At 41.9% G+C, this 22,351-nt stretch overlaps 1 protein-coding gene across 3 annotated transcripts in view; it reads left to right on the forward strand.

The window, feature by feature from the left end:
* The window catches only part of LOC126419351 (rabankyrin-5), a 599,595-nt gene that overhangs the window by 278,760 nt on the left and 298,484 nt on the right, over positions 1–22,351 (forward strand). For all 3 annotated transcript variants that reach the window (XR_007575992.1, XM_050086537.1, XM_050086536.1), the window contains exons 7-8: positions 2,110–2,275; positions 10,673–10,877. Coding sequence is in view for 2 of the 3 variants with exons in the window: in XM_050086537.1 (XP_049942494.1) it covers positions 2,110–2,275; positions 10,673–10,877 (371 nt within the window). In the remaining variant the exon portion in view is untranslated. The remainder of the gene's footprint in view (positions 1–2,109; positions 2,276–10,672; positions 10,878–22,351) is intronic.

A 22,351-nucleotide genomic window follows, 5' to 3' on the forward strand; every position in this document is an offset into this window, starting at 1 on the left:
CAACAGAAGAAATTAATGATGTTTTTCGAAAAATTAAAAAGTGGGGTCTGAATATAGATACAACCATAATTTTAAGAGAACACATTATATTCCATCAATTTTGTACAACAAATAGTCATATCAAAAATTGATGTAACCCATGAACAGGAGTCAGTCAGCATGGGAGGATGCTCCAGATTTTCTGGTTGTTGAGACAGCTACAGTGTGACCAACACATTAAAATTTAATAAAATAAAAATTTCGTTAGCTGTTCTTCACTTTTATTAACAACATGCTTTTTAAAGAGATACTATAAGAGGAGTTTAGAACAAGAAAATATTGGATATGACATTTGTTGTGAATAGCCGCGTCTGCTACCATCTCAGTTATACTTGAATTTTTGCATTAAGTTGGAGTGAAAATTTTAATGCAGTTATAAAATTTTATAACAGAATTCTTTAAAAACAAAACGTTCCTTCAAAATTTTAAAATATAAAGTACACAATTAGATTACAATATTTACAAAAGGTGGGCATAAAGTACCCCATTCCATTTGTATTGCTGGGGATAAATTAAATATAATTTACAAATGTGTAAATGCAAATATTAGTAAATGCCATAGTCAATAAAATTAATAAGAAAAATAGTATATCTGCCATCTTTCAATATGTAACTTTACTGTGGAGAGCGTTACACTTGCAAATAATTAAATTACATACACCTACCTAGTAGCAGCTCTGGTGGACTATCATCGTAATTCATTTCATACTGTTTTTCGCCTACATTGGCACATGATGCAATGAGATAGATGAGAGTCTGAAAGGTCAGAGGAGCCATTCTGATTGATGACTGCTCGACCTGCACCCTTGACTCGTGGAGGTTGGTCAGAGCTTGGGTTCAAGATGGACAAATCTAATGGTGAAATGACATCCCGCATGTATGCAATAGGACTGAGGCTGTGTGATTTTTAAATTTTTTATTTTTATTATTTTTTTAAAATTTTTTAGCGGGTGGTGGTCTGACCCAGTTCAGGAGTTATTAGGAGGGTGCATTGTGTTGCTGAATTTCTCACAGACACAAATGCAAATAAGTAAAAGAAGCCATGGATGATAAAAATTTCAATTAATTTTCCAGAGTGCCAATATGCATATTTCTCCTTCAGCCAGAAACTCTACAGAAAAACATACTACCTGAACTGTTGATACCTCATTTGAGTAACCTTCACGTTTTACACAATGATGGAAATGGAGGTACCATGAGCACCTTGACTGTTAACAATATCAAACTGGTTACTCTGTATTTACATGCCTGTGATGCATGTTGATCAAAATTTCATACTTATTTTAACTTGTTTTCAGAACAGAAAAAGTTGTTGTCCTAGATGAAGAATGGTGCAAGTATGTAATGGTTATTGGATGTATCTGACCTTACTGGAAATTTTCGAGTTATATGCTAACACAGCATTCCCAGATGTACATGTGCAACTTATCACCATCTGTTGGACTTTGAGAAAGGTGGAATCATTGGCTTTTGGCCTATGGTGTCATCATGCTGGCAGGTTGCACACACAGTTGCCTGGAGTGCAGTGACTGAAATGAATGCAGGGAAACAGTGTGGCAAGAAGGGTGCATGGTGATCCTTCCTTAAAGAATGCACCTTGAGGAGATATACGACTCTTGAACGGACTCTGACATATAGGTGGATGTTAATAGTTGAAATAGTAGCCATAATGACCCTAAACACACACACACACACACACACACACACACACACACACACACACACACAAACCCAAAACTGTGTCCATTTGGTTACTGATGAATTGCTTTGTTAAAATTTTACCAGCAGTATGCTAAGAATGAGTACAAGTACACACACACACACACACAAACCCAAAACTGTGTCCATTTGGTTACTGATGAATTGCTTTGTTAAAATTTTACCAGCAGTATGCTAAGAATGAGTACAAGTAAAAATTGTCAGTATAGAAGATTCCGTTATATGAAAGTTATGTTAAACGAAATTATATAATGACTCAAATTTTATGTTTTATCTGCTTTTTACCTGTGAGAGGTAATACTTCTGCAGTTACACATGTTTAATGAAGATATTGCCTTTTGTATGTTTCAGCTGGGAGTAAAATTAAACCAGTTAGATGTTCGTGGTGATCTTCCGTTGGACTTAGCCCTTCGTGATCATCAAACTAGTATTGCTCGCACTTTGGTGGAACATAAGGCTGATCTTGATGCAAGGGACAGCCAAGGATACACGCTCCTGCATCGTGCTATTGACAGAGGTGAGCCATCCTACATTTTTAATTAAAATTAATGAATAGTTGAATAAAGGACAGGATCAATGTACTGATAAGTAACATATTTTATGTAGCTGTTGTGGTCATGATAATTACTACAAAAATATTAACATTATATGTAGGTAGAGGTAATCAGTTAAATTGTACGTTGATACAGCTGCAAAAAATCACTGTCTGTTAAACCAGGATAAATTTCAATGATAGCTTTTGAGTATCGGTACTGTCTGTCGAAACATTATTGTTTGTCTTTGTTAGTTGCTGAGAGTCAGTTTGGTCCAATCGCAACATCGCTAACTAGTACTAATTGCTGGGGAAGAACACATTCCTGAGAGAAAATATTGTGTGTCATTTGCAGTTGACACTACATATGAAGACTGAGCAAGACCAGGAAGAGATGGCATTTGCTGTAATGCTTATGTGTTTTCTCCTAGGTAATATTAAGTAGTGTGCTGTCCTACTTCAGGACAGTTTGCTTATGGGCAACCATGATTTTGACCTGTGACTTTTCCTTTAGAGAATTATTTCCTTGTTGATTTCCTGTGGTTTTCAGCAGCAAATTTCTGCTATCACAATTACAGTTTATGCAGGTGGTAAATAACAACACTCTACCCTGTATTGTCTGATTCATACTTGAGAATCATTACATGCAAAGTTGAAAAGTGCCTAGCTTATAAATATAAACTGTTGCCAATGTATTTACTACTGTCCATAATTCTAACCATTATAATATTGGTCACGACAGCCATTTACTACAATACAGTACTCTCTGCAACAACAATTTTTCAATTATTTCAGATGCCTGCATTGTATTAATAGCAATTCACTACTTTTTTAATGTAAGGTAATCATTGATCTGTGCTTAAGCATTGTCGATTAAATTTAATTATGCCCGTTCATGTAAAGCAAGTTCATATTGTGTATATGTGGCTCTCTCCATCCTGTTTAAACTCAAACCACATGTTTGGAGGTACCTGCAAACCCTACCACCAAATTATCTTTGTATTCCTAAAACCTGTTACTCCACTTCATAACTCTGACAAGCACACTCCAAGATACTTGTAAGTAAGTTCATATTGAAATTTCTGTAAATATAACTTGACTTGGTGCTTTTGCAGTGATTGTTAACTAATTACTTAATCAAAACAACATTTTCTTTACTGAGACAGGTGACACAGACCACAAATACTGTGTTAATTATTGGAATAGACAAATTTAATTTCACTCTGACAATCCTTGTTGAGATTACCTATTGCTTCCACTATTTACAACAAGTGATTACTGTGGAAAGTCCATACTGGTAATGCAAAGTTCATTCTTATTATATTCCTGTAAAGACTATATAACTTTTATGCGAAGTCAGTGTTTTTTTTCCAAAGGAATATTTGCTAGTGAGACACACTACTAATAACTCTACCCAGTGGTAGTTAAACCAGATATTTGCTGGGATTGTTGAAGCCAATGCCATTCGCAAATATGACTGTGAGCTTATAGAGACAAGAATAACTGGCAGTGGAGGACTTACACTAATAACAATAATCACCTGTTTCAACTGGCCTCCCACATTAGCTATAGAATGATTTAAAGATAGCCTACATTTGTTGATATGGAAATATTCTGTGATATTTTGGGATTGTATCTAAATGATAATGGCTTCTTGCCTCGATATGTGTTTTAACAACCAGGCAGTAAACTTCAGATGACTTCTATGGCTGCCATGAAGTTCTCTGTTGTGGTGACACCCTTCAAAAGAAGTCCTAGTAGACGTCCTCTGCCTCACTCTTCATTAGCTGTAAAACTTTGTTCAATTTCAACTTACTTGAGTTCACTGTGTCACACAGTGCCAAAACACTCTGTACAAACGACTCTGTTGGTTCCACTTGGTATTGGCTTGTGTTCCTCAGTGGCTCTTTGCTGTGCGGACTCAATGCTGATTGTCACCAAATGCATTTGTAACATATTCTTGAAATTTGTCCCAGCTCTTGCCTGTTGTTCTCAAACTACTGTTGGGCTGTACTGTCAAAGTGAAAGTAAACATTGGCAGCACACACCATGTCATTCCACTTGTAGTTAGCGACATAGTGAAATCACTTCCAATCATTTTTCAGGGCCTGGCCAGCTTCCAACAAAAACAGTGCTGGATGCATGATGAACATGTAACTTAGTGACCCCTATGTATCATTGTTACCTCAACAATAGGTTGAATGTACTGTTCGTATTCCAGTTCTTCCCCCTGTCTCCACTGTACTGCAGCAGCTCAAAAATTGAGTTGTCCAATTTATTTTTTCCTCTGTTCCCATGTGTTTAAAATTTCAGTCCAAAATGTTCCCTCCTCTATACCTGTATGCTAAACACTGATCTGGGAGAGTTCACCTCCCCCTCCTTCAAGCCCATATGTGGTCCGCACTCATCTATATTTTTCATTTCTACTTCTCCTCTCTCTTTCACTCCCACTGCTTCTATCTCCGTCCCATCCATCCATCTTCCGTTCACTGCCACTCCCCCCCCCCCCCCCCCCCGCCCCATCATCTTTTTTCTCTTCCTCTCCCACTGGCAGTGTCCCCTTTCTCTTCCTCTTCCTCTCATCCTTTCACTTCCTCTGTCTCTCTGCTACTCTCTTTCGGTACAAAAATGTGTGAACATGTTCACATGTCAAATTTTTCAGTGAGCAAGGCAGAATGGATTTTGAGGCAACTGGTTCTCCATTTTTCATCAGAATCTCTCAAAGAGGAACATATTCTCCTTTGTTTTCTGCTGGTTCCCTTCTTTTCCCTGCTACAACAAGGTGTGCTGCTTATGTAAAATGAGTTCTGTAGGACAATAAAGTTTCAACAGTCTGTTTATACATTTTGGATACATTTATGCACTTCGATGCACATAAAGACAAATATGTATGCATAATATAAAGTTAATGCAAAATCATTTGCTTTACATTTTTTCTGGAAGTTCTTTACACACATGTTAAGTTCCTTTTTATCCTCCCCCTCCCCTTCCTCCCCTCTCCCCTTCCTCCCATCTCCCTTTCCTCCCCCTCCCTTTCCTCCCCCTCCCCCCCTCTCCCTCCCCCTCCTCCTCCTCCTCCTTTTCAATGCAGTACCACTCTATTCATATTTCTATTGGTATGAATGCCTATTATATAGAGGCAGTTAGCATGAAGTTTTATTGATGAAAAAATGCTGATTAAAAACAGTTTGATGACCCCCTTGGAGCCATTGGCATGTGCTCACTATGTCAGTTAAAACTACATTTATGTCTCAGACTGGGCATTACGTGCATAGGTACGGTAACTTTGAACCTCTGGATCTCATTAAAGGATAGTTATATCAAAAAAAGGTAAAGGTTCCCTGAGAACATCACCCTAAGAATACAGGGTAAAAATTTTGATGATTTGCCATAAATAGAAATTCTAGAACTGACCATGCCCACAAATGATACTTCTCATATCCAAAAGTCATAGTTTTTATTGGTGTTTTCTCAGGGACTGCCCATGACCAAATGATGCTTTTAATGCAAAATAACCAACAGATTTGTTCAGTTTGCCTGGGCAGGAGGAGATGCGAAATGTTTAAATGTTGATCCTGTACTGAAGGATAGCTATAGTATATGTGTTCTTCCATTAAATATACAAATGACCATTAGGCCAAGAGCTATCCACAACACAAGTTTTTACCACTTGAAAAAATGCATTTTCGTGCATGACTCTTTGGAACATATTGGTACCCTGTACTGTTGTGCATGAACTGAAACCAAACATATAAAAAGTAAACACAGTTGGCACTTATCCTGGAGAGATCCCTTTACTTAAGTTGTGGAACAATCCCATAGTAGTATTTATCAGCGAAGTGGATGTGCTACTCTTTTTTTTTTGTGCATTAATATTGTTTTTTTATGCCACCAGGGTTCCCCAATAGACAATTCCACTAACAGGTTCTGTTGATATCTGGTCATTTTATAGCATCATATTTACACTACTGGCCATTAAAATTGCTACATCACGAAGATGACGTGCTACAGACGCGGTATTTAACCGACAGGAAGAAGATGCTGTGATATGCAAATGATCAGCTTTTCAGAGCATTCACACAAGGTTGGTGCCGGTGGCGACACCTACAATGTGCTGACATGAGGAAAGTTTCCAAACAATTTCTCATACACAAACGGCAGTTGACCGGCGTTGCCTGGTGAAACGTTGTTGCGATGCCTTGTGTAAGGAGGATAAATGCGTACCATCAAGTTTCCAACATTGATGAAGGTCGGATTGTAGCCTATCGCGATTGCGATTTATTGTATCGTGACATTGCTGCTCGCGTTGGTCGAGATCCAATGACTGTTAGCAGAATATGGAATCGGTGGGTTCAGGAGGGTAATAAGGAACGCCATGCTGGATCCCAGCGGCCTTGTATCACTAGCAGTCAAGATGACAGTCATCTTATCCGCATGGCTGTAACGGATCGTGCAGCCATGTCTCGATCTTTTGGTCAATACATGGGGACATTTGCAAGACAAAAACCATCTGCACGAACAGTTCGACGACATTTGCAGCAGCATGGACTATCAGCTTGGAGACCATGGCTGCGGTTACCCTTGACGCTGCATCATAGACAGGAGCGCCTGCAATGATGTACTCAGTGATGAACCTGGGTGCACGAATGGCAAAACGTCATTATTTCGGATGAATCCAGGTTCTGTTTACAGCATCATGATGGTCGCATCCGTGTTTAGTGGCATCCTGGTGATCGCACATTGGAAGCGTGTATTCGTCATCGCCATACTGGCATATCACCTGGCGAGATGGTTTGGGTTACCATTGGTTACACGTCTCGGTCACCTCTTGTTCGCTTTGACGGCACTTTGAACAGTGGACGTTACATTTCAGATGTGTTACGACCCGTGACTCTACCCTTCATTTGATCCCTGCGAAACTCTACATTTCAGCAAGATAATGCATGACCGCATGTTGCAGGTCCTGTACGGGCCTTTCTGGATACAGAAAATGTTCGACTGCTGCCCTGGCCAGCACATTCTCTAGATCTCTCACCAATTGAAAACGTCTGGTCAATGGTGGCCGAGCAACTGGCTCGTCACAATACACCAGTCACTACTCTTGATGAATTGTGGTAATGTGTTGAAGCTGCAAGGGCAGCTGTACCTGTACACACCATCTAAGCTTTGTTTGACTCAATGCCCAGGCGCATCAAGGCAGTTATTACGGCCAGAGGTGGTTGTTATGGGTACTGATTTCTCAGGATCTATGCACCCAAATTGCGTGAAAATGTAATCACATGTCAGTTCTAGTATAATATATTTGTCCTATGAATACCCGTTTATCATCTGCATTTCTTCTTGGTGTAGCAATTTTAATGGCCAGTAGTGTAGTTCTAGTTGTATTATTTGCATTTTTTTGGTTTTATGTATGTTCACTTCCAGTTCCCTTTCTATTGCTGCTGTCATCAGTGCAATATTTGTTTCTTTAGCTGCTAGTTCTGTTCTTGCAAAAATATCCATATCATCTGCATAGGCCAGAACTTGCACTGTTCTGAGGAATATTGCGCCTGTTGCGTTGATTAGAACCGATCTTATTACTTTTTCTAGTGGTATATTAAAAGATACACATGAGAATGCATCCCTTTGCCCCAGACCATTTCTTAGTCTCAAAATTTGGTGTTAAATTTACTTGTATCTGTACTTTACAAACTACTTTTTCCATAGTCAAGTTTATGAGGCATGTTAACTCTTGTGGTATGCTGAGTTCATTCATGGCTTCAATAAATTTATTTCTTTTTGTGGTGTCACATGCTGCTACAAAACTAACAAATATGAAATGTTTTAAGACTGCTTTTTTTTTTTTTTTTTCTTCAATATTTGCTTCAGGGTGAGTATTTGGTCAGTAATTGATTTGCCAGATCTAAAGCCTGCCTGATATCTCTTGATTGCTTTTTTTCTGCAAAAGATTTTACATGGATACATAGTGGAGAGGAGACTATTTTATATGCAATGTTCAATAATTTCGGTCCTCCATAGTTCATTCATTCCAGGGTGTCCCTTTTTGTAAGCATAACACACATTACTCCCATATTGTAATCATATGAGATGACCTTTTGTGTCCATATAACTGAGATCAGAGCATGCAGGTACCTAACTAGATAACCTCCATAGCATTAATGAGCTCGGCTGTCAGTTCGTCACTGCGCGGTGTTTTATTGTTGGTTAGTTCCTTTATTGCTTGCTGAATCTCAGGCTTTGAGGGCATCTCATTTTCCTCTTCTTTCACTTGTTGGTTTTCAGTTTCTCATTTTTCAGCATTTTCTGAGTACAATAATTCCTTACAGTAATCTGTCCAGTTATGTAACACTCCCTCGTGTGGTGCTATTAATTCACCATTTTTCCCTTCATATTTCACTGGTTTCCATTGAAAGCCCGTTTTAAGGTTATTGACCTTTCTATACAGCTTCCTGCTTTCATTAACATTATCAAGTAGTTCAGTGTGCAGAAAGTGCCTTTCAAAAAAAGGGTTTCTTCTCTGCCTTAAGAATCAGCTTTTTTACACACCTTTTCCTCTATAGTCACTCTCTAACATTTGTGCTCTTTGGGTGTCCATCTTTTTGTGTAATTCATTCTCCTTTTTGCGTTGCCTCCTCACACTCATCATAATACCATTCATTTCTTCTGTTGTTCCATACCAATTACTTCCTGCACGGCAGTCTGCATTTAATATCAGTTTTTATATAATTATTCCCAAGCTCCCATGCTGTTCTCTATATGTTGCTGATACATTCATAATCTGGTTGCATGGTGACATCATGTGCAATACTTCTTGCAACACCTAACTTCACTCTACCAAAACATCAAATTCATGATGGAGATACAAGAAAATAATCATCTTCCATTTCTGGATCTGCTTGCCAAACAAAGACCAAATGGCACACAAGGACAAAGCATCTACTCTAAACTGCTGTACATAGATTAGTACTTTAGTGCCTCAGCCGTCATTTCTCATCACAATGAAGTGTTTTAAGCACGCTAGTGTACAGAGCACACAAGACTTTGGACCAGTACAGTCTAGCAGCTGAACTATTGCGCATACAAGCTGTGTTCTATAAGAACGTGTATAGCAAGTGCCAGATACAACATGCCATAAGACCAAACAAGCTGAGGCCTCAGCCTGCTGATAATGAAGAGCAGTCTCGAGAATGAAATTGTCACTCTGCTGCAGAGTGCGCACTGATATGAAACTTCCTGGCAGATAAAAACTATGTGCTGTATGATACTTGATCTTGGGGCCAGAGGAGATGAGAGAATGACTCGTGCGTTGGTAGCTCATTCAGTGGAACACTTGTCTGTGAAAGGTGGAGACCCTGAGTTCGAGTCTGTCTGGCACACACTTTGTCTGCCGGGAAACCTGTTGCGATAACTATTATCCTGTACACTGAGAATGCATCAGTGAAAATTGGAAGAATACTGTGAAAATGTTGTGTCAGGTTCATATTCTGCCCATCAGACAAGATGTGAGCCATGTTGGGGTCAGTCAAGGATGACATAGGAGTTCACTAAATCCCCTGCCAGTGCAGGAAAATATGTTCAGGCTAGACTATCTGGATTGCACAGGAGAATTGCACGGAGCATAGATGCCACACAGACAATGAACAGCCGACAAAGTCAGTAATGAACAACAGGAAGTCTGCTGTGGCAGAGCATTGCATGTCCCTTTGACATGCCATGAATTAAGACGGCATTAAGTTGCTGTATCACTTAAACACTATCTTGGCGTGTATTCTAAAAAAGGCTGTAGAGATCCTGGCTACACAATGAACAAATAAATCTAAGAAAGGCTTGGAATCCAGCCTTGACTATGGTCAAAGTACAGCACCAGTTTGTGTGGAAATCGACCTATGTCACAGCAACTGAAGAGAATGAGATTGTGTCACCAGGCTGGCAGATCCCTCCCCCCTCCTTCCCTCTTGCTCCCGATTCCGGATGCCTATGCTCACAGTGAACTTAAGTAAGAAGTTCCAGAACATGGTGAGAGACACTGGATTGCATATTCAGTTAGGTATGTTTAAGATATAGTGGTACAAAGGCATTTTTCCATTAAGGTAGGAGAAAATCTATAACATGAAATAAGACTTGATAGTTAATGAAACAAATTTGTAATGCTGATGGCATTAAGAAATGTGTTTTTTAAATTTTTGTATTTAATTCACAAATTTACCATATCAAATGTCGAAGTAGTAACTGAACATCATGTAAATCAGTGTAACATTTCAATCGTACTAAGCATTTTGTGTTTGTTTCATTCACCTTGACTGTAACAAAATTAGTAGACAACAAATTTATAAAATTCCAGAAGTCAATTTCCTCTAACTCCTATCTTTTACTTTTTCGCAGGAGATGATTATGCAGCAGAATTCTTGATAGAACATGGTGCAGCAGTAGGTGCTGTAACACCAGAGCAAGGCAACACAGCACTGCATATGGTGGCAAGTTTGTCACCTGCAACCACAGGGGATTCAACTATAAGTGCCATGACTGGAATTGCACAGAAACTTTTAAAACAGGGTCTTAGCCCAAATATGCAAAACAAACAGGGTTTGTAAGTAAAATCTTATAAACATTTTTGTGCATTGTGGTGAATTTGATCAGTAATGTTCAAAGTAATTCACATTTTAGCAGGGTGGCACACAAAGAACTGGCACCCAGTGACAGACTGCTCATTGTCGCCTGCCAGTTGTCATCTATTGTTTTGAAGCTGTTGCCACTATATTTTGGCTTATAGTGGGCAACAATTCATGCGTAATTGGTGAGCAGCCTGTACTCGAATCCTCTTGGGCTCAGCAGCACTTGTTTGTTGGGTATGGGCTGGGTGATCCCAGGTTTCCTGAGCTGGGAACTGGTAAGCACCACCAGCCCCTCTCACTGTAAGCTCTGGGCATGCTTCAATGACCATCATGCTGCAGGGCGGAGGAACATTGTGTGTCATGGAGAATGGTGATCTTGGCTTGACTGCCCAGATCACGAGAATGGTAAAAACCTCTATAAAAAAAAAAACTCCATCTCAAAGTGTGTTGTCTGCCAATGATATGCATAGCTGTTGAAGTGAAATCTCTAGGGAAACTGCCACACCCCATTTGTGTAAGGCTTACCATTGCACACAGGGCTCTATCTAGATGGATTTTTGTTTTCCTAGCTGCCTGTGGGACTGATATGGAATACTTGAAATTTTTTCTTCCCAGCAGAATGGATGGGCTGCTGGTAGGTACCAACTCCCAATCTGACAAGATGGCTTGTGTAGCCAGTCATCCTGAGTCTGAGATTCTACAGAGTTCTTCATTATAGTAACAGAACTCATGCTGCTGGTCAGAATGTGTGCTTGATTGTTTCAAGATGGCAGTGTAGAGAAGATTTTATCGTTTTATATTAAAAAAGGTTTAGAGGTCATTGCAGGTACATTGAAATCAGTCAAATGACTGCATAACAGAACAGTGTTGGTTGAAACTGCTAGTTGGGAAATGTAAATGCTTTGTGGAATATGCCATAGAAATGGAGCTCCACAACACATTGAACTACAGCAAAGATGTTTTATCATGTAGAGATCTGGTTGACATTCCCAAGGTGGAATTGAAAGATGAGTGGGCTTAAGAAGGGTTGTCAGTGTGCAAAATATACTGAAAAGGGTGGACAGTGTTCTCATAAAATCTGAATCCTTCATCCTTACCTTCAATAGCATGAAACTTCCAGAGCATATTAAGGCAGGTTTTCTTTACCTAAGCATATGGCCCTATGTCCCCAACCTATTGTGTGTTTAAATGCCAGCAATTTGGACACACCACCTTAGGATGTAAGGGTGAAGCCACTTAGGATAAATGTGGTAATGCTGTCCACAATGTAGTTGGTTGTTCCTCTCCTCAGAAGCGTGTAAATTGCTCTGGAGATCACCCAGTCTGGAGTAGGGACTGCAGTGTCTTCCGCAAAGAAAGGAAGATACAGGAGATTAAAACATTGAAATGCATCATGTATGGTGAGGCCAAGAAGATCTATAAAGCCACGTGCAGCCTCCCACATTCACTGCATCTTTTGATTTGGCCCTTAAAAAGCCTGTTTTGACAATCAAAGCTTCCACACAAATGGAGGTTGCTAGTGTCAGCACTAGTACATGCATTTGTCAGCACACTTATCAAGCTGCAGTTGATTCAGAGCCCTTAGCCCTCCTGAGGACATCAGATAAAGCCACAGTCACCACCACCATTGTGGAGTTGGTGGTACCTCCAAACGCAGAGCCGAGTATACAATCCAGTACTGCCTTCACTGCTGCTGCAGTAGCTTTTAAATGCCCTCTCAGACGAAAAAAAGCAAATGGGAATCTTCCACCGCAGGTGAAAACAGGAGGTAGACTGTCAGACCGTGTTGATGTCATTAAACTTGATGGTTCTAGTGCTTCTGCTTCAGAGGTGATGGAATGCAAAGTCTGCTCAGAGCAACCATCTTTCCCCAAGGCAGAAAGACAGGAAGAAAGTGCAACCACCATGATAAATGGCTCCCCTACTACAGTGGAACAAGAATGGCTTCAGGACTCATGTGGATGAACTGAAACTCCTGGCACAGGCATACTCCATGTTCTTGAGTTTACACGAAACACATTTCCAAGCCATTGACACCCTTGTGCTACATGGTTATACCTCCACTGGAAGGATGACCTGACTGGGAAAAGGGCCAAGGGAGGGGAAACTGTGTTTGTCAATAACACACACGACTTCACATCTGTCTCCTTGGTTTCTGACATAAAAGCAGTAGCCATTGCTGTTCATGTGGATTAGATCATCACTATCTGCTCCTTGTATTTACCTTCGCAGGATGCAGTAAACTCTGAGGCTCTCGCAGGCCTTATTGCACAACCACCCCTGCCCATTTCTCCTACTTGGTGGTTTCATCGCCCATAATGTATTATGGGGCTCAAACTATACTTTCTCCAGGGGTCAAGTCTTGAAGAACCTCATGATGTCTCAGTAGCTGTGCAACCTCGAAAAAGGCAGTCTCACTCATTTCTCAGCTACCACTGGGTCATCCTCAGCCATTAAACTTTCTTTCTGCTCTCCAGCCCCTGCAGACTTAGCACAGTGGAAATCAACTGATGACCTTCATTCCAGTGACCACTTCCCACTGTGGATCCACCTACTTCATCGGGGATTGGATTGCTTGAACAAAAGCCACAGAAACAGTTAGTAAGCAGGGCTAACAAGATGCTGTTCAGCCAGCTGACTGTGTTTGAACATGGAACTGGGTGGACCATATCACCTGAGTGATACATCACGTCACTGACTTGCCTATCAAAAGGCTTCAAGTCATATTAAGAGAGGACCTGTTAATTGGTGGACTGATGAGTGCCGTTCAGTGATCCGGGACAAGCTTGTAGCTCTTTGATTATTTAAATGCCACCCAACAGCAAGAAACCTCACAGTCTTTCAAGTCACGAGAGTCAAAGCTTGATACGTAATTAAGAAGAGCAAGAAAAGGTCACGGCAAGTATTCTTGGACTCTGTCAACCCATTCCAGGTGTTCTATGCAAGTATGGGGACCCATCAGGAGGATTACCGGTAAACACAATCATTTACCAATAGCAGCTGTCCGCCCCTGCTAGCTGAATGGTCAGTGTGATGGGTTGTCAATATTCTGGGCCTGGGTTCAGTTCCCAGCTGGGTCAGGGAATTTTCTCCACCCAGGGACTGGGTTTTGTGCTGTCCTCATCATCATCGCATCATCCTCATAGACTGCAGGTCATTGAAGTGGTGTCAAATTGAAAGACTGGCAAACGGCCTGCCTGACGGGGGGCCCTAGCCATACAATTAAATAAATAAATAACCAATAGAAGCAGTTATGAAACAGGACTGTCTCCAAATGGCACTCGGAGACATCGTTCAGGTGATGGCAGAGCATTTTGCAGTGATAACTGCTAATGCCAGCCATTACCGTGTAACTGCAGTGAGGCACAAGTTGGACTTGAGATCCCACAATTGTAAGTCTTATAAGTGCCCTTTCTCCATATGGGAGCTGGAATTGGCACTGTCTAAGATTTGTGGTACTGTACCCGGTCATGGCCAAATCTGGTACTGCATGCTTTGACATTTGTGTGCAGCATCAAAGGAAATCCTCCTGAAATGTTTTGATTTGCTATGGCACTCTGATCACTTACCCAACTCATGGATAGAGGTAGTTTTGATCCCTCTCCTCAAACCAGAGAAGAACCATATGTCCCATTAGTTATTGGAGTGTTGCCATATGAGCTGTGTACGAGAGACACTGGAGCGAATGGGTAACCATTGTCTGTTATGGTCATTAGAGACCAGGCAACTCCTGGATTCTGGAGATTTCAGTCTGTCGACAAACTGATCCTGCTAAAGAGGGCTGTTCAGCACATTTTCTTACATAAACATCACTGTCTCGATATATTCTTTGATGTCAATAAGGCATACGACATTATTTTGAGATAAAGTATTCTCATTAAACTCCAGCAATGGGGCTTTGGTGATCATCTCCCCATCTTTATGCCATTTTTCCTGTCTCAGTGATTTTTTTTTTTTTTGAGGTCGCACTTTGGTAACATATTGCTGAATCATTTTAAGCTGGAGAATGGTATCCATCAGGGCAGTGTTTTAAGTGTTACCTTCTCTGTCATAGCTATAAACAGTACCAATCTACCGTATGGAATCCCATACACTGCTCCTTATTTGTGGATGAGTTTGCTGTTGACTGTTCCTCCTCCAGTTTGCAAAAGTAACTCATCAGCTGCAACTTACAGTGTATAGGTTATCTTACATATGAGGGATACCATTCTACATTTTACAAGCTCAGTGAGGTATCTGGGCCTCATTTTTTACTCCAAATTATGTGGTTACCACACCTGTGATACCTGAAAGCCAGAACCCAGAATGCACTGAATATCATGAAGTCCCTTAGCGTAAGGTCATGGGGTGCAGACAGGGAGCATATGCTCCAGTTTCATAGGGCTTTCATGTGTTTGCAGCTAGACTATGAGAGCAGAGGCCTCCCTACCTGAAGATTATTGACACTATCTGCTTTGAGGGGATCAGGCTGGCCACCAGTGCTTGCAGGACATGCCCCATACCCAGTCTCTGTGTGAAGACTGGGAAACCAACACTCACCATCCGGCAAAAGTTCCTACTGGTGCATGGAGCATGCAAGTTCCTCGCATCTCTGACTTCCCCTCCATGCCGTTTTTCCATTTGTCCACAAGCAACAATGCTGTTTGGGATCTGCATGCAGCATGTGCTAAAGTCACATGGTGTGGAGTATATACAACTCCAACCACCTGCCACCCTGTTTACTGCTGAGGCCCAGTGTAATTTTAGATTTGGTGCAATTCTCAGAGTGCCTTTTGCTCTCTGCAGTGCTTGTACCCAGCAGATAAAATAGTCCAGAATGTCCAGGACACCCTCCAGGACAACAGTTGGGGAAGGTGGTGTCTTTCTGCTGGGTATCAGGGCATATGGATATTGAAGTGAGAGGAAGGATGGATGCAGCAGACAGAGAAGCATTTTGTTATCCTCAATTATGCTGGTGTGCCATCCCCCTGCTTGCTATCACCTTGCTATTGAGGTACAGAATCAGGTGTCAATGGGAAGAAGAGTGGCTGGAAGTGATAGATAATAAGCTGCATCTCATAAAGCCCACTAGGCAGCTGTGCTGTACCTTCTTTCAACCACGAAGACGCGATGAGTTCCTCTTTGCTCGTCCTCTGCTCCATGGCTTCTTGCTCTGGCAAGAGGACCCTCCAATGTATGGAGCTTGTGGCATATCGATTACCATATCGATTACTGTGCACCACATTTTACTAGACTGTGCTTTATTTTCATACCAGCTGACAGTGGCAGATTTGGTCTCTATTTTAAGTAACACGAAATGAATGTGGTTAGAGTGTAAGGTTTTGTGATATGTGCAGCTTGTTTCTGAAAATTGTATAGAGATTTTCTTAATGTGTTAACAGGGTTACTGGCTCATCTTTGGAGAATTTAAAAGAGAGGGAGAGGGGGTGGGGTTGGGGGGTCGGGGGGAGTGCGTGTGCATGTGTCAACATTTTTAGCTCCTTTATCCATATTTTTTTCTTTTAACATTTGTAAGGGTGCAGATAACCTAGCCGTTAAACATTCCATGGACCCCAAAAGCAACAAGAAGCTTGTACCCAGTGCTGGTTTTTTGTGCACCACCCTGTACCTTTTAGAACCATAAGGAAGAGTATGACATACATTATTGTGGAAGGAGTCGGAACAAGTATTGTAGGTTATAATCAAACTATATAGACTAAAAAATGAAAGAATAGTTTCAAAGGGAGTGTATGAGAGTTACACTCAGAAAATAAAATTAAGAAGCAATTCCTAAGACAAGGAATACTCTTAATTCTCAGACAGATTCATCATGACATGAGATAGGTCACATCCCATTGTATAGTTTCGTGAAACCAGCTATTAAGCAGCATTATTGCTATGCTTGATAATTGGTGACTTCCTTTGTCACAAATTGTGAAGCTCATCAGGGGTCTGATTGAAACTGTTGAGAAATATAAGAATAACAAATGTCACTTGTCACCAAATAGAGAATATGTGATTGTGCAAAATGGAGTTCTTGAAGAAAATGTCACTGAAGTATAATATTCAACAAGGTAACAAGAATACTTGCAATAGAAGAAGTGAATCAAAAGTTGAATATTTATGGAACCAGTGTAAGAAACTGGTAGTAAGTTGTGTTTACAGAATTTAAGAAACTTCCTGGCAGATTAAAACTGTGTGCCCGACCGAGACTCGAACTCGGGACCTTTGCCTTTCGCGGGCAAGTGCTCTACCAACTGAGCTACCGAAGCACGACTCACGCCCGGTACTCACAGCTTTACTTCTGCCAGTACCTCGTCTCCTACCTTCCAAAGAAGGCAAAGGTCCCAAGTTAGAGTCTCGGTCGGGCACACAGTTTTAATCTGCCAGGAAGTTTCATATCAGCGCACACTCCGCTGCAGAGTGAAAATCTCATTCTGGAGAATTTAAGAAGATTTGAAGGAAAAGGGGACAAAATCCAGCAGAGAAACCAAAGTTTTAAGTAAGTGAATGGTTCAGAGTCTTCAGGATTATGTACTTGTATACCCCAAGACCATTCTTGACTTGTATAAACTTATTAAGAATCACCTTCATGGAGAATAGGAGTAAAAAGAGCAAACTTATGAGCAGCAGAAGTAGTTGTGATATGGTGTAGTAGATAGAGGAATTACTCCATTTGGAAAGCAAAATTGCTTAATGCTAAAATGAGAAGGCTAAAAAGATTAGTAGTAGAGAGATGAGTTCGTTCATAAAATAAAAGTGTACTACAGTCAATCGTGGAGCAAGGTTTATGTAAAAAATTCCATAAATCAGTGTGGTTGAAGAGAGGCATTTTATGGAAGTGAAATGCAAATAGTGACAGCGACTGAAGCAACATACTGAAAGTATTTTAGAATAGTATCACAGAACCATGGCAAAAAATTAAAATCTGAATTACTTTCAATAATATTATGAAAAGGATGGTTGCTACGCACGACCACAGTCTGTGGCAGCTGAAGCCAGACTACGAACAGCAGCACATGATAGGAGAGGCACCTGAGTGGGGGAAAGGAGGAGGCTGAGACGGGGAGGGGGAGGGATAGTGGGGGGGGGGGGGGTAAAGTGCTACTACTGGGAGAGTGTAGGGATGAAGTGGAGAGAGGGTAGAGTAGATAGGTACAGTTGGGAGGTTAGACAGTGGGCAGGGGATGGAGGGAGGGTGGGGTGAGGGGTAGTGGGAAAGGAGGGAAGTAAAAAGACTGGGTGCGTTGGTGGAGTAGAAAGCTGTGCAGTGTTTTGGGAACAGATAAGAGACTAGACGATTAAGGACAATGATCAATGAAAGTTGAGGCCAAGAGTGTTATGATAATATAGGATATATTGCAAGGAGAGTTCCCACCTGGCAAAGAAAAGCTGGTATTGTTGGGAAATGAAGCAGCTACTGAAATGAAGATGCAGCGCGTTTGGCAACAGGATGATCCAATTGTTTCTTGGCCGTAGTTTGTCAGTAGCCATTTATGCTGACAGACAACTTGTTGGTTGTCATGCCAATGTAGAATGCAGCACAGTGGTTACAGCTTAGCTTGTAGATCACGTGACTGGTTTGACAGGTAGCCTGCCACTGATGGAATAAGTGATGTTCTTGAAAGGACTGGAGTAGGTAATGATGGGAGAGTGTATGGGACAGTTCAATTATGATACGAGCCATGAGACAAGGGATTGGGAGCAGGGTTTGTGTTGGGATGGACAAGGATATTGTGTAGCTTCAGTGGGCAGCAAAATACCACCATGGGAGGAGTGGGGTGGATAGTTGGTAGGACACTTCTCGTTTTAGGGCTCAACGAGAAGTAATCAGAAATATGGCGGAGAATGTAACTCAGTTTCTCCATACCTGGGTGGTACCGATTTGCAAGGGGAATGCTCCTCTGTGGCCTTATGGAAGGACTTTGGGAGGCGGTGGCTGGAAAGATAAGGCACAGGATATCTGTTTTTGTACAAGGTTGGGATGTTAATAACCGTCTGTAAAGGCCTCAGTGAGACCCTCGGTATATGTAGAGAGGGACCACTCATCACTACAGATGTGATGGCCATGGGTGGCAAGGCTGTATGGAATGGCAGATAACCTTGTAGGTGGGGCAACCACAACATGAGTATCCATCTTGGGTATTAATGACTGCTTCAGCTGTATTTGGTCCTTTGTTACGGTGTCACTATCAGTTTTGTGGCACTAAAAGCCACATCTTCAGGTGAACATAGGTTTTAATGATATATTCATCTGAAGATATGGCTTTTAGTGCCACGAACCTGGAAGTGATACATAATTATGGACCAAATACAGCTGAAGCAGTTATTAATACCCAAGATGTATTGAGTGGGTGGGTGCTCTCGAAGTCGAAGCATTTGCTGGTGGTTGGAAGGTATGATACAACAAAGCTATCGATATAGCCACCTTTGAGGTGAAAGTCAACATTAAGGAAGGCTTGTTGGATTTAGTGGGACCAGGTGAAATGAATGGGGGAGAAGATGTTGAGGTTGTGGAGGAATGTGGATAGTGTGTCCTCAGCCTCGATCCAGATCACAAAGACGTCATCAGTGAATATGAACCAGGTGAGAGGTTTGGGATTCTGCTGAGTGGTTAGGATGGATTAATCTAGGTGGCGCATGAATAGGTTGCCATAGGATGGTGCCTTGCAGGTTCTCATACTCATACCCCAGATCTGTTTGTGTGCACCTGCAGGGTGCCAACCTATTCATGAGCCATCTAGAGACCTTTCTAACTACCCAGAATCCAAACCCCTCACCTGGTTCAGAATCACTGATGACCTCTTCTGAGCTGGATCGAGGCTGAGGACATGCTATCCACATTCCTGCAGAACCTCAACACATTCTCCCCCATTCGCTTCTCCTGGTCCTGCACTACCCAACAAGCAAACTTTCTCAATGCTGACCTCTACTTTGAAGGTGGTTACATCAGTACCTCTATCCATATCAAACCTACCTATCACCAGCAATACCTCCACTTGATCAGCTGCTTCCCATTCAATACAGCCTAGCCACCCATGGCCGTCACATCTGTAGTGACAAGAAGCCCCTCTCAGAATATACCGAGGGTCTCATCGAGGCCTTCACAGACTGTAATTACTCTCCCATCCTTGTGCAAGAACAGATCTCCCATGCCTTATCTTTCCAGTCACCCACCACCTCCTAAAGTCGCACCATATTGCCACAAAGGAGCATTCACCTCGTGACTCGGTACCTTCCAGGGTTTTGACTACCTCTCATTGTGTCTTGGAATGAAAAATGTCCTACCCACTATCCTTCCTACCCCTCCCACAGTAGTATTCCACCGCCCACCAAACCTATACAGTACCCTCGTCCATCACTACACAACCCCTGCTCCCAACTCCTTGCTTCATGGCTCATATCCCTGTACATCTGTCCCATATATCCTCCCACCACCACCTACTCAAGCCCATTAAAGGCAAGGCTACCTGTAAATCCAGTCATGTGATCTACAAGCTAAGCTGCTACCACTGTGCTGTGTTCTATGTGGGCATGACAACAAACAAGCTGAATGTCTGTGTGAATAGCCACCGACAAATTATGTCCAAGAAATAACTGGATCATCCTATTGCTGAGAATGCCACCCAACAGTTCTTCATTTCGATGACTGCTTCACAGCCTGTGCCCTCTGGATCCTTCCCACCACCACCACCACCACCACCACCTGAATTGCACAGGTGGGAGCTCTCCCTGCAATATATCCTATGTTCCCCTAACCCTCCTGGCCTCGTTCTTGGTTAGTTATTGTCCTTACCCATCTAGCCTCTTCCCTGTTTGCGCACCCAGTCTTCTTACTTCTCTCATTTTCCGCTCCCCCCCCCCCCCCCCACCCCCTTCCTCTGTCTCCCACCCGCCATCTAACCTTCTGACTGTACCTAGCTACCCTACCCTCTCTCCATCTCATCCCTGCACACTTCCCCTAGCAGCACTTTCATCCCCCACTCCCACCCCACTATCCCTCCCCCTTGTCACCCCAACCCACCTGGTTGCCCATCATGTGCTGCTGCTCGCAGTCTGGCTTCAGCTGCCAAAGATGGTGGCCATGTGTGTGTGTGTGTGTGTGTGTGTGTGTCTATTATTCATTTTCAACAAAGGCCTTGTTGGCCGAAAGCTCACTTCCTGACAGTCTTTTTGTTCTGCCTATCTGCGATTCAGTATCTCTGTTATATGGTGAGTAGCAACTATCCCTTTCATAATATTTTTCATTGTTTAATTTTACATTGAATAATGAAAGTTCTGTGGTGTACAGTTAGGTAATGCCCATTATTGATGTGCATAAGCATCTGCAAGGGGGGCCAAGAGTGGTGGGGGGAGCACTAACCCGCTCACGGAATCGAGCACAGGGCTCTCATTCATTACGCAGTTCTCCCACATTTCTGGCAGTGATTATCAGTGACTTCACTGAACTAGAATTTTGATGGCATGTCTTCGATTTGTTTGGTTGTCATACTATTCACAGGTAATTACACCTTCTCTTCTATGTGGCTGCAATTTTGGTGCTGTTCTGAAGTTGTGATGGATGCGAAACTGTACAGAAAACTGCCAAAATGGTGTCTTCGATTGTTGCTTTGTCACTTCCTCGTACTACCCTTATATAAATCCTGCAAGTTCCCAGAATAACATAAACATGGCACCAGTACATGTGTCAATCATCCAGCCCCAGAGTTCCCCGAAGGGCATATCCTCCCTTTGCTGCACGAACGTATCACAACAGTAATTTATGTTTTCTGTGAACGAAAAGGACCCACAATGACTTGCTGTTTATACCTGGCCAAACTACTGTAGAGAACTCTGACAAATGTGGCCAAGTTACGATGTAGGTGTGTACAGTCATACTTGGTCATGGGAGGTAAATAAATCAATCAAAAGAGATACTGTAATGTCATTTTCTGCAGTAGAAGAGAGGGGGGAAAAGTGTGAATTTTCAAGACCCATAACATGCCCTGCCCAGGTACTGAATGATTCTAAAGCACTGTGGGGTGCAACCCAATGCTAGATGTAGGCGTAGAGTTCAGTAGGCGTAGAGTTCAGTCATATGGAGTTATGTCTGCTGTACCAGCCAATTAGAGGGTGGTTTTGGAAAGTTTCCCACATTCATCCAGTTAAATGATGCCACCCCCCCCCCCCCCCTCCTCCTACGAATGCAAAAAAATTCTTAATTTTTTAACTTTATTTTATTTATTCATTCATTTATTTTGAGTCATCAGTTTTCTGACTGGTTTGATGTGACTTGCCAGGAATTCCTCTCCTGCCCCAACATTTTCATCCCACAGTAACACTTGCAACTTATGTCCTCAGTTATTTGCTGGATGTATTTCAATTTCTGTCTTCCTCTACAATTTTTGCCTTCTACAGTTCCCTCTAGTACCATAGAAGTCATTCCCTGATGTCTTAACAGATGTCTTATCATCCTGTCCCTTCTCCTTGT

This window comes from Schistocerca serialis, chromosome 9 (genome assembly GCF_023864345.2).
Source record: "Schistocerca serialis cubense isolate TAMUIC-IGC-003099 chromosome 9, iqSchSeri2.2, whole genome shotgun sequence".
NCBI classification, from domain to species: Eukaryota; Metazoa; Arthropoda; class Insecta; order Orthoptera; family Acrididae; genus Schistocerca; species Schistocerca serialis.